The sequence below is a fragment of the Pisolithus orientalis genome (assembly GCF_024613125.1).
Source record: "Pisolithus orientalis strain OTSU chromosome Unknown F5J12scaffold_244, whole genome shotgun sequence".
Classification (NCBI taxonomy): domain Eukaryota; kingdom Fungi; phylum Basidiomycota; class Agaricomycetes; order Boletales; family Pisolithaceae; genus Pisolithus; species Pisolithus orientalis.
Window position 1 is genome coordinate 11,361 of NW_026261025.1, and position 16,882 is coordinate 28,242.

The following is a 16,882-nucleotide window of genomic DNA, read 5'->3' on the forward strand; positions in this document are numbered from 1 at the left end:
CTTTGTTGCAGGAGGCGATGGGGGCCGCTGACTAAAACTCGTCTGCGCACCTGGAAATCCTGTCAGCTGAGCTTGCAGAAGTCCACCAGGTGCACCAGGCGCACCGTGAAACCCGGTTTGCTGAGACTGAAGGGACGCTGGAGGACGCGCTCCGGGATATCCAGAGGGCTGAGATGCAATCTCGCCAAAACCTGCACCCGTCGATGGGACAGCACCGGGCTGGCCACCAAGTTTCGCTGGAAGTTTGTTTAGTTGATGACCCGACCAGGATAACCCGTTTGCATAGGGTTGGGTACTGGAATCCAGGTTGATGCCGAGATGTGAGTTGGAATGGAAGATCGAGATCCTATAGATCCAGTGACTCCGAGGACGGTCGAGTGTCGGCGGAATCGCAGATCCCGGAACTCTCCGAGGACGACGCGGAGTTTGACCTGCTCAACGCCCACGCAAGGTACATCTGCAAATCGCTTAGTGCTCTAAGAGCAACGTTAGAGCGCTTAGCATCGGTAACAGTGCGTGCCGAGCTCTCAAACAATTCAAAAACTGTCTGAAGCGCATGCTGTAATTCGACTGTCTTGCAGATGTAGGATCTTTCTGCGACGTGATCGTACATTCACGGCCAAGACCGAGACCCTACCCGTACACAGAAGCAAGACCCCAACACCAGAGGCTTTCGAACCGACTGCGGCGGGATTAGACGAGATAACGATCCCGCTTGTACACAGAAGTAACACTCTAAACCCCAAGCTGACTGCGGCAGGGCTACACGAGACAGAATCCCTCTCATACCGGCACCTACGCATATACCCATCCCGATACATCTTCACCATCTTTCCCACCACAACAGCTTCCTCAAGCCCCGTCCCACGACATCGAGGATGACGAACAGGAGGAACTTGAAGTGGCTGACATCACGATTCCATCGCAGACTCAGACTCGGAGCCGACCACTTCGAGGTCGCCTAATATCACAAATGTGAACTCGAACTCAATACCAACGCGGCAGCTCGAATAAGAGCATGTGAAAACCGTGTATTCACCTACGCAGCGCGGTACGAAGCGGAGTATCGACAGGAATTGGGAGGCTACAGACGAGGGAGATAGGGAAGGAGACGGCGATGACGATGAGGTGGAATGCTACTGCGTCTATGACAAGTATTTCAAGCACCACGACGTAACCCGAAAGATGATAACGACAGCCAAGACTGGAGCGTGCGGAGGTAAGACAATCAGAGCCCCCTATCTTACCCGATTGCGCGAAGTGCATAGACGGCTTAGGATCGCAAAAAGTCAGGGGCCATCGTCTGGAGTGGTTATGGGTCCAGTATCGGGAGGAATGGAACTACGTTGGTATGTGGCCGTCATCGAGATCTGTATCTGCTTTACTTGATCAGAGACACACGAAGCCAAGTGTGTCACTGCTGCTGGTTTCGTACTACCTGTCCCGGTAGTACTTGAACTCGTCCCCGAATCCGTGCATTCCTGGCTCTGGTTTCAGCGGTGGTGGCTTGGTGTAGGTGAGAAGGATAAAGGCAAAAAGAGAGCGGACAGCAACTCAGGAAGCCCACGTTGCTCAAGTTGGACCGTGCTTCGGCGAGATCGGTGCCCTCATCTGATAGTTACTGAGGAAACTAAAAACTCTGCAGACAAAAGGCAGATCTGATTAGCTGGGAAAATCTGTCCTGTAGTTACCAGATGCCAGATGTAATTCAGACCTTAGGGCTTCTTGAGCATTCATTGAACATAGATACACAATAAACAGACCCTGCTTTGCATTGATGTTGTTGGAGATACAGTACACTTGCTCATAATGCATAATGTTGGACCAGCAGAAACTGGCATCTGGTACCACAAAAAATTCAATGATGGAAAGAAACTGTTATGCATTTCCTTTGGTGTAATGTTTACCCATGTGCATAAGTGCTTGGAGTGCACAGCCTCAGATTGTCCTACTGTTACTGGGAGGAGAGGAGTAGGGTTGAAAACTTTAGTCTTTGGTTGTTGCTATGTTCTGTAATAGATGAGCATTGTTCTGTAAACTATATACAGTACACTTGCTCATAATGCATAATGTCAGACCAGCAGAGACCAGCACCTGGTACTGCAAAAAATTCAATAATGAAAAAAAAAAAAGCTATGCATTATGAGAAAGTGTACTGTACACAACCAATGCCTCAGGGAGTAGACAACAAGTGCACTGGGAAATGTTGAGGTATATAGAGTGGGAGACTATGGGGGAAGTGCATGGTAGTGCTTTCTGACCCCAAACAACAGCAGAATCCTGCTGGGGCATGAGCTGCAAAACCTGAATGGTAGGAGGTGTTATGCCAATGACTCGTATTATATCACAAATTGAGTGTGGTGTAGCACAAGCATGTAATGTGCAAGAAGTGATGTGTAATTTAACTTCACTAGTGGTGGGGCACTAGTCTTGGCCAACTGAAGTTGTACTGTCAAGTCCTCATGGGTACAGTGAGCAGAGCTAAGGGTGGTTGCAAAGTAGATCTCAAATGGAGAGCCAGTGTGATACATGTGGGTTTATATATGTATGTAAAGTACTGTATGACAAACATTCAAAAATGTTCAAACATGCACCCAAGTTCCTACAAAGGTACTGTTGAGTCATATGGAGTCACTGCATAGCAGGTTTACACATATGACTGAGTCTCCACAGCAGGGAGAACTGGGGTGAGCATATGATGAAGGAAGGGGAACTGTGTACATATATGTCAAGTTCATGGTATCTGGGTTGAGGCTGGACTGGAGACAAAAGTGGGTGTGAGGCTGAGAGGGGTCAGGGTCAGAGGTGTAGTGGAGATACAGAAGGGCAGATTGATTGGACTTAGCAACTGAGGTTACAGTGCTATTCCCTTGCATTGGTCTCAGTCTGAGTCCAAGGCTGAGGCAGGATTATCAGAGTAACTTAGTTGATTTCAGACTGAGGGGATACAGGCCAAGTATCTATGGGTTTATATACTAGAGACAACTATAGTACAGAGACCAGTAATGCCAGTCTTGCAAGGATTGCTAAGATGATTGGTAAGAATGGCATTAGTAAGGTATGACAAAGATGACTGGAGACCAGGACAGAGACAGGGCAGGCTGGGGACAAGACCAAGGTGGGCTCAACTGAGATGACACTTAGTAATAACACTGCAAAGCAGTGCTAACTGTGCTAGGCCAACTGGGGGTAGAGTTTGGCAAGGCTGAGGCCAGACTGAATGAGTGTGAGGCTGAGTCCAGCCAGGGTCAAGGCATGGCTATGACAGTATCCCCCTCTTAGGGGTCAAACCCATGAGACCCCTGCAAGAGTGGTAGGCTGAGTCCAAACTTTGGCTGAGTTCAAAAAACTGATACTTGTGGCTCACTAAGCCCTTTGCATCTTTCTTTTGCAATCTACTCATCATGTCTGAATTGAGGCTGATCACTGTGACTGACAATGATGAAGGCTGGGTCCTCATTGACTGGACCCAGGTGTCAGATGATGCCATAAAATATGACACCAACAATGAAGAGGAGATGATGAAGGCAAAGGCAAAGGAGAGGAAGACATTTCTACAGCACTCCCTCCAAAAGACACTCATTTCGCTAAATTCTTCTGATATGGCTGCCTCTACATCGATCATTTTGCTTGTCCCCTTTGCTAGGGACCATGGCTACATATATCTACCAGGAGTTCCTACCAGCTTCCATCCTGAAGCATCCTGGTACATCCCACCCTCATCTGTGCCCTCTCAGCCCATCCAGCTTGGACAGCATGTTCTTTTTGTCAGTATGACCTCTAGGAGGATGTTCTTTGGTCACCTTAGGTCTGTCATTTGCTTGGAAAGGTCTTATGTGGTTGTTTCAGTCTCTCCAGTCCAAGAAGCATATGGATCCTTCCTCCCTGCTCCCTGCAATGTCTTCATACCAGTCTCATCCATCATTCTTCCAAGATTGCGACAGCTACAGTATAATCTACTGTTCTCCACTCTCCCTGATCGCATCCATGATGAGTATGATGCACATCTTGCCTCCTTGTTGCAAGATACAGCAGAAGACACTCCCCATTCATCCTCTCTTCCAACAGAGCCTTGTTCATGAAGTTTTTATTTGCTTCACTGAGAGGATGGTTTGGGGGGGGAAAGTTGTGATCCCCTACGCTCCTGTCACCCCACAGACCCCCAAAGCTTGACCCCTGTTGACATCTGACTCACCCTGTCCACTTTTGGATGTACTATATTGGCATCAGATCAGCACTGCCTCTCTGTCATCCCACCTTGGCCTAGAAGCAATCTCTTTGAGATGTGACATGCACAGCCTCCCCCTAATGCAATTCCAGTGTGCTTTCCCAGTTCCTGACATTACTTGACTCATACTTTGACATTCTGACTGTCTTTGACTCACCTATTGCTAATACTTACCAATCTTGTGACTTTGCTTACTGATTCTTCACTTTTTGGCTTGCTAATCCTTACCAATGCTTTCCAAGAAGATTACCCATCACTTGCATTCCTTACTCATCAGTTACCAATCACTTACCAAGTGTTTGCACCTTGTTTTCCAAGGGCAACACCCCTGTACTGTATATAAATCACTATGCTTAGATAAAAAAAAAGAAAGAAGATGTCAGAGAGCCCCTCTTGCTCACATGTTATCATCACTCAGTAATTCATTCAGCAGCTTCAATAATTGAGACTTTATTAAGGGTCTAACTATCATCTACTTTGCTTATCCTTGTCTATCATCAATACACTTCACTCCAAGTCCCTCCCTGAGCTCAGTACAGCTCAGAACATTGAATTAAGTCATCATTCATCCTTCTGTAGGCTGACAACAGTCTACTCCATCACAATCCTCTTGCATTCTTGCTCCCTCTTCATCAGAAGCACCCCCAACCCTCAGCACCTTGGTAAGTCATAGCCTGGTTATGTTGTACCCATTGGGCACTTCTATGACCAGCTCCCCCATAGCTGTAGCATGAAAAAGTTGTCTATTAGCAGCTGAAAATGACTTGGTTGGTATGCTCATTAATGTTTTGAACTTCTCCTTGTAAGGGGAGATGTGGATCTGGAGTCATAAAGTTCAATGACAGGCACTGTGAGTCAAAGTGTGGTTCAGTGGTGAAAACCAACCAAAACAAACACAAAAGACAATAAAAGCAAGTGGTGGTGTGCCTACACAGTACCTAGATGGTGGAACCTTGTATCTGGGTGGGTTTTTATGAGCTGCAACACTCAAAGATGAGTGCTGCACTCTCCCCAAGGTTGGATACACTCTAGTATGCATTGACCACCTTGACCAGCTAGGCTACTCCCTTACCTTTGCTGAAGGCACCTGCATTATCAAAAACCCTACCAATGACATTGTTGGTTGCATCCCTAAGTCCAAGGCTGGACTCTATCAAGTTGTCCACAATGACAACCATGACAGCATAAATGTTGCAGCTGAAATGATAACTGTGATGGCACTTCAATGGAGGATGGGGCACATCTCCCTGTCTGTCACTTGTTGCCTAGCAGAAAATGGACTCATATCAGGCCTAAAGTTAGACTTATCAAAAGATGAACCAATCTTCTGTAAAGCTTGTGTATATGCAAAGGCAACTAGGAAGCCTATCACAAAAGAACATGCTGGAGAACAAGCCCATGAATTTGCAGAAGAAGTGCACACTGACCTCTGGGGACCCACACCTGTGGAAACTCTTGGCGGATGGTGTTATTATATCACCTTCACAGATGACAAGATGCGACTCACCTACATCCACCTCCTTTGCCAGAAGAGTGAGGTTTTCACAGCCTACAAGGAGTTTGAAGCCTTAGCAAACCCAGCTCAACCAACCCCTGACCTATCATGTGATTCACATGACTTGCTGGTGGCTTACCACTTTTGGTAGTTACAGACTTGTGGCACAGTATAACACTAAGTACTCCCACATGTACCTTACATCCATGTCACATGGACCCCACCTCAATACCAACCCAAAGGATATGTTCAAAGTCCAAGTGCAAGAGAATACTCCCTAATGATGACCCCAGAAAGACCTGTGAAAAATGTTGGGAAGCAGATAAAATCACCACTGCAACCCAGAGAAAGAGAAAAAGAGAAGAAGATAACCATGCTGCCTTGTCCCCAGCCCCTGGGAGCCAACACACATGTGAGTTTCAACTCAGTTCCTCAGACCTCACCCTCAAGATACTCACACAACACCACAGTATGACAATCCTCAGAATTTATTTACAGCATTGCAGGCAAAGTTTTGCAGCTCAACAAGTGTGGAGTTCCAAGGCAGTTTTCTAGTGTCTGTGGACCCATTAGTCAGTGAAAAGGAAAGAGTACAACATGCTGCACTTGAGATATGGAAGGTTACTGGATACTGCTTCAGATGAGTTCAGCACTGCACAAGCCTAGTATACTAGAACAAAGCTTACAAAGTATTCATAGAGTGCACTGTCATTGGCCACTCAAAATGGGCCACAAGACACTGTTGTGGTGTTGTCAGGATGAGGACAAGAAACAGAAACCACAGCCAAGTCAAAGAGAAGGTGCGAAACACCATGACACCATGGGGATGAAATGGTTTCCTTGCAACGGTGCCCTTACCATATCCTGTTGTCAGCAAACAGGGAACACAATCAACCAGCATACACTATCAATCAGGATCAAGCACACCAATGCACATACAGCCTACTATGATGTCACCATGCCCCTGGAGGTTACCCAGATCATCTGAGATTAATTGGAGTGGAGTACACCTAGCTCACTTGTTCTGAAGATCCAGGCACTATACCCACATGTTACACCAGCACAAGTACACTCTGCTTGGATGAAGATGAGTGAAATTCTCTGGAAAAAGGATACCAATCAGCTTACATCAGCAAGAACACTATTGGATGAGTGCAGCAATGAAGTAGACATTTTTGACATGAAGATCCCAGATGGGGTGGAGCAAATATGCTGGGGAATGAAGAAAATATCTGGCATGTTGGAAGGAAAGGCTGTTGAAATTGCCCTGGATGCAACATGTAAGCAACATCATACTTGATGCCTCTCAATTAACATGACCCACCAGATAATACAAATGCAAAGCACCTAGAGCTATATAGTGTGCTTGCAGAATATGATAATGCTGGCTTCCCACTGTAATACTGTCTTCTTTCAACTGCAACCTCAATTGAGATTGGGAAGCATACAAAAGCCTTACAACAGTGGGCTACTTGCCTTTGTGACCATTATCATGTTCACCCATGGTTTATCCATGTCAACAAGGATATGGCAGAAATTAGTATGTCCAAGTCAGTATGGCCATCAGCTAAAATCCAGCTCTGCTGGTGGCATCTATGGAGATCTGTACAAGAATGGTTAGCAAGAGAAAAACTGTCAACAACACCCTACCACCTCCTCTGGGCAAATCATGAATTTTCCTTCATCAGTGTTGACTTTCAGCCCCTCAGCACCCAATGTTGCCAAGTTTGAGGGCAGAGTCCTTCTGGAACATGATGAGATCCCCCATGACAACATCATGCCTTCACTGTCCAATCACATCCCAAATCCATCTTTCAGCATCACTACCAAACCAGACATCAGCCAGATGAATCCATCACAGGCACAGGCAGAGTCATCAGCAACACAAAACTTACAATTAAAGTAAAGGCACCAAAGCAACTGGAGAGCACACCATCCTGAGCATTCTGTTCCACTGACCTACACTAGAAGATAGGGCTGTCGGGGATGGCAGGCACCTTGTTTATGAATGTAACATAAAAGCTGAACACAGAACAACCTTACTAGACTATTATTTACATGCCATATCTGGATAGGTAAACACCATAAAACCACATTGACCCAACCATCTGAGCCAGCATCAGCCCCCTTGTGCTTGTGCTCACTATTCCCCAAAATACAACCACATCAATCTTAAATTTCTTCACTTCCAATGAACCAGCAATCTGAAAGAAGCTTGCATTGGAAAATGAGCTTCATTGTACACAGGAGATGATAACAAACTTACATGTCATTGTGAACACCAATGTGTAGCTGTCTGTGAATGCAGGATAAGCACCACACATGTACCTGCCCAGCAACCATACAATGTTGATAACACCCAAGCAATTGAAGGTGTCAGCAGTGCTTACAAGGTCATGAGTCAGGTCAGTAACTTGAACCCAGAAACAGCTGCCATCAGTCAGGGACTGAGGCATTGACTGGCAAATGTGAGGTAACTGATGGATATCTTCGCATGGGGTGAAGTTGAAACCACATGAGTTATATTTTTGGAGGGCAGCCATCATCTTGAATCCAAGAGACCCACAATAAATGGGATATGCATTAATCAGTGCACACTTGTGTAGGGCCAAGCCAGGGTATGCACAAAAAATGCTGTCTGTGGTAGTAAAATTCATCACAGCTGTGCTGTGGAACTGAAACAATGGTGAGATGGTGGTCATTGTCTTGGACACAACAACATCAGTGTAGTGAGAACCATTGGAGAACATGAGGATGTTGCAGACAGCTGCAGCGCTGTAAGTGCTGGCATCGATGTGTGACTGGTGAATGATGTAGTAACCTGCAGGTGGCCAGTCAATGGACAATTTTGCGAGATAACCATGAGAGATCAATACCTTCACATTCAAGTTTCATACACAAGTAACACATATGATGCAAAGGGACATAGAGATCCAGATCAGTCAGCATCCATGTGCAGGTGTTTGCAGGCAATACCATGTGGAGCACAAAGGAACCAGAGATGACAGCTTTGCAAGAATGCAACATTTCTAGCAACACATTGGAGCTGGAAAAGAAGGGAGCCATCTCATAGTGAGGCAGTAGTGGAGATTTGTGTGCAAGTACTGCAGCCCTAGGAGAAGATTTGGCAAAGTCAGCAATGTCATGAATGTTGCAATAGCCAAGGATGTGATGTTGAAGTTCTGTTGGCAATCGAAACATACTGGAAGATGAGAGCAATGTCAGCAGAAGCACAGACACAAGATTTATAGTACAGTATGGTTTAAGGGGTTGAGGGGAGTAAGGGGTGAGAAGGATGGTGACAATGTAACATCCACAAAAAGTAGGGGAGCCTGAGGCAAAAATCGTATGACTTAGTGTAGTTGGTTGCTTGAGGGTAAATGAGTGACATGCAACTCAGGTAGTGAGTAAGGCTTAGCATGTCATGCTGCAAGGGTGAGATGTGGCAAACTGCAGCACAGCCTCACAAGCATACATAATATTGCAATAACACAGGCACTATCTACATAGAACATTTATTATGTGTCAAGAGAATGCAGAGTAAATTGCCCAACACAGCTAAGATTCAGGAGTGGCAGAGGACAGACACAGAAATCAGGAAACGTCTCACCAAGCTGATATGCCATTAGTATGCAGCCATCATTGACACATACAAAACATGCACACAAGAAGGACATTCATGATGTCCTGGAGGTCATCCTCTGCATGAATGTGCATAGGATGTTGATGGCCAGGGAGGATCCTGACAAAAACATATGTTGCATTTTCTTGATCATTTTGGTGACACTGTTGATCAAAGAATGTGATGTATAGCCTGTGTTGAACATGAACATGTGTGGAGGTGATTGAGCAGTCTTCAGGAAAATGGAACTGATTTCCACTGATTGTCATAGTGCCAGTATTGTCAATGTGGATGCTCAGTCTCTGAGGACCTGAGGTTCTGCCAAACAGGAAACCCCATACAGTATAAAGGGTGTTGTCCTCTTCAGCAGCCACAGATTGCTGTCTGTTATCCATTGTCTGTAGAGAGGAAAAACCATATGAGAAATAGTTGAAGATATAGGTGGTACTTACATGTAGTTTGAAAGTTGGGAGTGAGGCTGCATGTCATGCAACATAGACACTTAAATATGCAAGGTGAGGGGCTACCCCTTTATGACTGAGACACAATAGTGACTCAATAAATAACAAGGGGGCCCTCCTAACAATCAGCAATTGGCTGCATAAAACCACAGGTGGTCTTACCTCATGAGAAGTTGAAGGGAAAACATTTGTGTGCTGTGCAATTCTAACCAAAGTTTCTCATCTAACAGTGGGGCATCAATATCAGTGTCGAAGCCCACTAGGAGACATTAAGGCAACATAAAATGAACTTATGTTGCAATACAAACAACATACACAGCACAGCGAGATGTTGTGTGCCAATATGTGTATTTCCAATGTACATAATCAGATGGCTGCATTCACATAATGGTCTGCCTTTCCAGCTATGACAACACAGAGACAATTTTTAACACATCCAAATTTCCAGTAATGTGTCAGGCACACTGCTTTCAGCAACCTGGCAACTGTTAGGCCTGAAACAGATATCAGCCAATAACCATAGCAGCTATTTGCCTGTGAAGCATACCAGGCAATTTTTCTTGAAGGACAGCATGTGGGTGAATGACAGTCCTTCACTGTCAAGAGACCTTTTCAGAGGGTTGGTAGGTGGAGGCAGTGGATTGTGTAAGACCACCATTTCACACACTATTCCACTGAAAACAGATTTCTTGTCCTGTCTGAAATAGTAGTGCACTAAGGCAAAATGCATGATGACAAGAGCTCCATAGTTTCCAATGATAATTGGAGGGTGCAATGCTTTCATGATTCTGATCAAATGTGGGCAAGGGACAAATGATGTGTGTCAGCACAGCACATTCTAAGGCTCCCTTGGTACATTCTTGAACAGGCCAATCCAAAGTTCAGGTCTCTGTGAAGCATAAATTGTCTCAATGTGGACCAGGATAAGTAGAGGAAGTTGATACCATTACAGTAAGCAATGTCTGGGTCTGCATTCTCATCTTTCCTCTGAGGAGTGTGAGTGTAAGCCACCATACACATGAAGTCAAGGGGTTTTTGGGATGTACTGTGAACAGAGGGTGGCTAAGACAGATGGATGCCACACTGTCAGCCTCTTGTATGCATGAAACCAAGGTTGTCCCCTTCTTGGCTGGAATAAGTTTTTCAAGAGCCCTGATGTTGCTCACTATAGCAGTGAAGTTGGCCCTAGCTGTGTCAAAGGCAGCATCTCTCTGAACAGGAATGAGTTGGCAGCTCAGTTTTGTTTCTGAGAACTCTCACTTGAAAGAACTCAATAGCATGTACCCTCCCTCTGGACCTGTGAAAAAGTTTTGGTGATCAATCTGAAAAATCCCACTGATGAACAGTTCCATCATGTCGTCACCACTGTCTTTCACCACTGTGATGTCCCCAGAAAAGCTGCCTTGGAAGAACTCAGTGCAAGGGGCAAGCAGCAGAGTCATGCCATAGAAACCAACAGCACTTGTTTTCAGCATGTGTATGATGTTGTCTACCTCATCTGAGTTGTCCTACCATCTTTGCAGATCCTCAGAGGAAGCATGTGTGCCACTGGATATAGTGGTCAAGGCCATAGGTGGCATGGCATCAGTGGCATGCAAATGCTCTGTCAGTGATGATAAATTCTCAACAGATTCATGTTCTGTGGTATGACAACCAGTAGCCAGTCAAAAAGCACAAGTGGGCATGTAGGGACTACCACCAACCTGTAGTGGCTGACAGCATTCTCTGTTTATTGTTCAAGGAATGGGGGGCCATGGTTGTTTAAGCACAAGGGACAAAAGGGCAGTCCCCTAGAGGACAGAGGTATTTTAAAGGGACATGAAAAAAGGGGGATAGGGGTGCCATGTGGAGTCAATATGATGACCTGTGGCAGTTAAAGAAAAGATGCACCAGCAGAGGACAAAATGCACCATTGATGCAAGATCTTTGGGGACAACTTACATGGCAAGAAGTTTACAATAGTGTCCCACCTGGGTCACTGCCACAAGGACTCTGGACATGGGCACAGCTCAGACCTGCTATAAGCCAACTGCCAGTTGATGTTCAGCAACATATACAGGTGGTTGCTGCTGAAAAGGAGCAAAGTGAGAAGCAGCAAAAGTGTGAAGCAGATCAGGCATACCAAGTGAAATGGTGAACATTAATGTGGCTCAGACAGTTGATACCAAAGGCTGGTCAGTCTTCAACACAAGACATATTCAGAGTTGGCATGTGGGAGGCCAAGTACCTGAAATTGCCTTCGCATGAAGAAGTATGCACCCATGTCACATCATTCATTAAGGCAACTGGCAATGCAGCATTATGTCAGTGTGTATGTGTTGTATGCATGTGTGAGCTGATGAGCAGTGAAGGTTAGATTTTGCAGTCATGAATATTATAACCTTTAATAATGATGACAGGGAAAGAAGAGGTCATTAAAAAACATACCCAATGCTGAATGCCATCTCATGTCCAAAGTTGAGCATCACATGCACAATTTATGGCAAGGCCTATTGCTGTTGAAGGCACACATGGATGAGACCAGGATGGGATGGGCATGTGGGGACTGCTTTCAAGCCTTGAGTGGCAACAGAATGCTGAAGCTAGCACTAAACAATAACATGTGGTTGGGAGATGCACTGCTGGGACTGTGAAAATTGACCTTTGCAAAAATGCTTTTGGTGGCATGGCATTATCCTTGCTGCTATGTTTTCAAGTTATACCCCAAAGACAGTTCACATGGACATAATCCTGCTCACCTTCAATGTGGCATGGCTGGCAACATCACATTGTATGAGGTCAATATGTCAGTGATTGCAAGCATGGTGGAAGGCAGTATGATGCTGCAAGAGGTCACAATGCTCAGCAACATTATCACAATCACATTCATAGGAATGAGGACATTGCCAAAGAATTGGATGTTGTGCACCTTTTGGGTGTGCTGGGAAGCAGTTCATGAAGCATTACTCCAGCTGAAAGCAAACAATCCTCTTTATCATGATATCATGATATCTACACAGTGACTGATGACACTACCTGACAATGAAATCCCAGTCAAAATAGAAGCCATTATCTGGTGTGAGGATGATGCTGCAGTCATGGCACAAGAGCACAAAGGTTATGTACAGGATAGCATGGACAATGAAATGGGTATGATTTTCATATCATGGACAATGGTGACTTATAATTCATGATGTGACAGAGATCACCAATGAAGTAAACAAGGATGATATTGATGCTGCAATGAACAGTGATTATGGTTCCACTGGTGATGATGATGAAACCAAAGATGATGGTGAGAAGTTGCATGGACTGTATACAACTCTTAGCAGTGACTGAACCAACGATGTATAGAAGCAGATATCATACCTCTGCATGCTCTCAGTGTCATGGATACCAACCTTGCATGGGTCTCTTCTTTGGAGCTCATGATGTACATGCTCACCAACTTGATGGACACAACACAGGAAGGAGGATATGTGGTGTGCCACAGTGTCAGGCCTATAGGAGACTTTGGCAAGAATGCAATAGAGAATGGTACTCCCAATCTGCTTGCTGCAGCCCTTCCCATGCTTGTTTCCTTATGGACTTGGTGGAGTTGAGGCTGAATGCTTGATTAATGTCAGCCTCTGCAAACATGCTAGGTGGGCAATGCAGTATTACAACTGCTGTTTTGTCATCCACCATGCATTCCCTTTTGTGATCTTTGCTATGATCCAAAAGTGGGATGCAATGCAGTCTGCTTGTCTGCAGATGCAGAGAAAAGACTTCAAATGAGATGCCCTGGCACTGTCTTGCCTGACTGTCACAGACTTACAGAAGGCAGAAGAGGAGGAAGGTAAGAAAGTGAAGATTAGCAATCCAAGGGTACAAGTATTGCAAAAACATGTAGTTGCAGCAAACAGTAAGGTTGAAGGCTCTGACAACACCCACACTCAGTATTGGGGAATGATATGGGGAACTTGTCTTTTTTCTGGGTGGACCTATGATATGGATGACCATCAATCCTGCAGATGTACATGATCTGATTGCTCAAGTCTTGGCTGGAGAGGCAATCAATGTTGATAAATTTGACATTCTTGGCAGTCCTGATAGTTATCAGTGCACAATCAATATTGCTAGCAACCCATATGCAGCTGCCAGGTTTTTCAATCTCTTGATTGAAAGCACATTGGAGTGTTTGCTGGGCATTAAAAGGTGGCCATCATGAATCACTAGTCAGATGGGCATTCTTGGTGAACTGTCCAGGAATTTTGGTGTGGTGGAGGCACAAGGGAGAGGTACATTACACATGCACATGCTGCTATGGTTGGCTGGAAACCCTGACCCAGAAGAAATGCAACAGCTTTTGCAAACACCAACATTCCATGAGAAAATTCAAGAATACATTTGGGAGAACATACAGGCCCATGGATGACATTACAGAAGAGGATTTGAAGACAATGCCATGAAACTTGCAAATAGCATATTCACAGCCACCTGACCCTGCCACAGATGATTGGGCAAAAGAAAGTCACACACTTGAGTGACAGCTTCTGTGATCTCAACAGCTTCACACCTGTTGCTGCTCTACATGTCTTCAGGTCCAAAATGGGCAACTTCTATGTAAACAACATGCACCCTGGCCTCTCAGAGAAGATGTCTACATCGATGAAAAGGGGAACTGGAGACCAAAGAGAACCCATGGGTATATCAACAATTATTGTCCATTGATACTAACAAATTTGTGATGCAACAACGACATTAAGATTAACACCAATGGTGAGGATATGAAGGACATTACATTTTATGTTACTGCATATGCCATGAAGAAACAAAAAAGGTCTCATAACCTTTCTGCACTAATGGCATCAGCATTGGCCTACCATGAAAACAATCCTTGGTATGAGAACCTATGGGAATGCAACCAACTGCTACTATATTGCTGTATCAATGTCATCAACTGTGAGGCAGAATTGTCAGGACCACAGGTGGTGTCTTATATCATGGGTTATGGGGATACATTCAGGTCACACAGTTACACACCATTATACACCAGTGTGCTATTCTTGGCCATCAGATGAATGTTTCCATGCCTTTCAAGTGCAAAAGTTGACAGGTAAGTATGGAGCCATGTATAACATTGGGACTGAATACTCATCTCCCTGCAATCAGAACTGGGGTCCTGGGGTCATAAGCAGCAAGAGCACAGTGGCCTTGCTGATGAGGTTGTCCTTGCTGTTGGCATGGAGGTTATGGTAACATTTAACATTTGGACCAGTTTGGACATGGCAAATGGCACCCATGGACACACTGAAGAAATTGTATTGGATGTAAGAGAGGAGACAGCAAAACTTGGTACACACTGTGTCAACTTGCAATATCCTCCTTGCTACATTTTGGTCTGCATGAGCTGAATGAAAGCTGAGGGGCTGGATGGCTTACCACAAGGCATTCTTCCAATCACGCTGCTCTCAAGATCCTTTATGATCATGACTGCAAATGGCGAGAAAAAGACAGTGACAAGACAGCAATTACCTGTTACACCCACATACACATTCACAGATTATCAATCACAAGCACAGACAATTGAATATTGCATTGTCAACATCAGCATGCCTCCATCTGGCAGTCTTACACCATTCAATGCATATGTGGCATTGTCACAAAGCCATGACAGAGACACAATTCAACTGTTGTGCAACTTCAATGAAAGGTTATTCATGCAACATCCAAGTGAATATCTTTGACTGGAGGATCAACAGCTGGCAACACTAGATCACAAGACACACATTGACTGGGAGAGAGTGAAAACAGCATAAAATCCAGTACAATTTCCATTACAATTGAGAATCATTTTCCAGTAGAGCAGTGTCTTGTATATCTCTTGTGTGTGAACTGTGTCAAGTACCTAGCATCACATGTCAACCCCCTGAGCTGAATTGGAGTTTGTTTTTGGGAGGATTGCAGTTGACAAAAAATGCACAATGAATTTTGGGGGGCAGTGACCTTGTAAACAAGGTGATGAAACTGTGGTGGTAATGATTGAAAATCATTTTTGTGTCCATCCATTCATACCTGGGTACTTGCATCCAAGTCCTGCAGGCATCTGTCAGTGGCCTGTCAAACAGATGTATAAATTCTGTGAAGAACACAACCTCCAAGAAGTCTGGGCATACCTATGGGAAAATTGGTGCTTCTGTGGCCATTGGGAGCTTTGGGCATGGTCTGCAGAACCTAATGAGATTCTGAGATTAAAAACTACTATGGTTATGGAAAGCCAGTAAGTCAGTTCAACCAGAAGGCACAAATCATGGATCACACTCATCTTTGACAACAGCTGGCATTGCATAAAGGTGGATTTTCTACACCATTTTTCAAAACCCTGTGTGGACCTTTTGGTGTGGATCTTAATTATGAAGCTTGTTCCATCATATCATAACAAGCTGGACCACTTACTGAATAATATGAGCTGCTTCCAAGAGCTATCTTCATGGTGGAAGTCTTTCAAGCACAAATGGCAACATGCAAGCAACACACCTATCACAATTCCATTAAATGATAAATACCAGCCAGATACCCACAAGTGGGTGTGTACTTGCCCATATTTTGTGAAAAGCCAGTTCCTCATTTGCAAGCATCTCATACAAAGTGTACATATGGTCAGCCCAATTTTTTTCTTGGAGGTTCAGCACCGTTGAACATTACCTCTCTGGTCCCATCCAACACTTATCACCCTGGACAACAGCCTCCCACATCCCTCCATCACTTTGGAGCAAGTAGACAGAGGTGCAGAAACTGAGGGGGACATGCTGAGGTTGGAGGGAGAGATGTTGGATGAGGGCAGAGATGAGGATGCATGTGAACACATTGTGGATACAGCAGCTCATCATGGCATGGGAATGGATACATGCACCTTCCAAGAATGTTTCCAAAGCATTATCATGAACTTCTGTGACTTCTGTGATGGGCTGGAGTATCAGATCCAGTTCAATGATCACAGAATGTTGCATACCATTGAACATGAGGGTGCATCCTTCATTTGGCTGATGGAAAATTGTCTTGACAGAGAGAGATGAGCAAACTCTTCACTCAGACAGAGTCTGACCACATGGGAA

At 44.8% G+C, this 16,882-nt stretch overlaps 3 protein-coding genes across 3 annotated transcripts; 2 read left to right on the forward strand and 1 right to left on the reverse strand.

The window, feature by feature from the left end:
- Positions 1–6,006: 6,006 nt before the first annotated feature.
- On the forward strand, positions 6,007–8,226 carry F5J12DRAFT_788454 (uncharacterized protein; the record flags this gene model as incomplete). The annotated part of the gene is made up of 10 exons (XM_051743726.1): positions 6,007–6,135; positions 6,194–6,295; positions 6,481–6,523; positions 6,605–6,693; positions 6,754–7,003; positions 7,051–7,120; positions 7,248–7,339; positions 7,433–7,625; positions 8,032–8,128; positions 8,164–8,226. The coding sequence occupies 10 exons, from the start codon at positions 6,007–6,009 to the stop codon at positions 8,224–8,226; spliced, it is 1,128 nt and encodes a 375-aa protein (XP_051594043.1).
- A 76-nt stretch (positions 8,227–8,302) lies between these two features.
- Positions 8,303–8,482, reverse strand: F5J12DRAFT_695060 (uncharacterized protein; the record flags this gene model as incomplete). The annotated part of the gene is made up of 1 exon (XM_051740423.1): positions 8,303–8,482. A coding segment is annotated over one exon (180 nt), but the record flags the coding sequence as incomplete, so codon positions are not given.
- Positions 8,483–15,790: 7,308 nt separating this feature from the next.
- F5J12DRAFT_679999 (uncharacterized protein) lies at positions 15,791–16,213 on the forward strand (the record flags this gene model as incomplete). Its single annotated transcript, XM_051740231.1, has 2 exons — positions 15,791–16,047; positions 16,105–16,213. Coding segments are annotated over 2 exons (366 nt in total), but the record flags the coding sequence as incomplete, so codon positions are not given.
- Between the last annotated feature and the right edge of the window lie 669 nt (positions 16,214–16,882).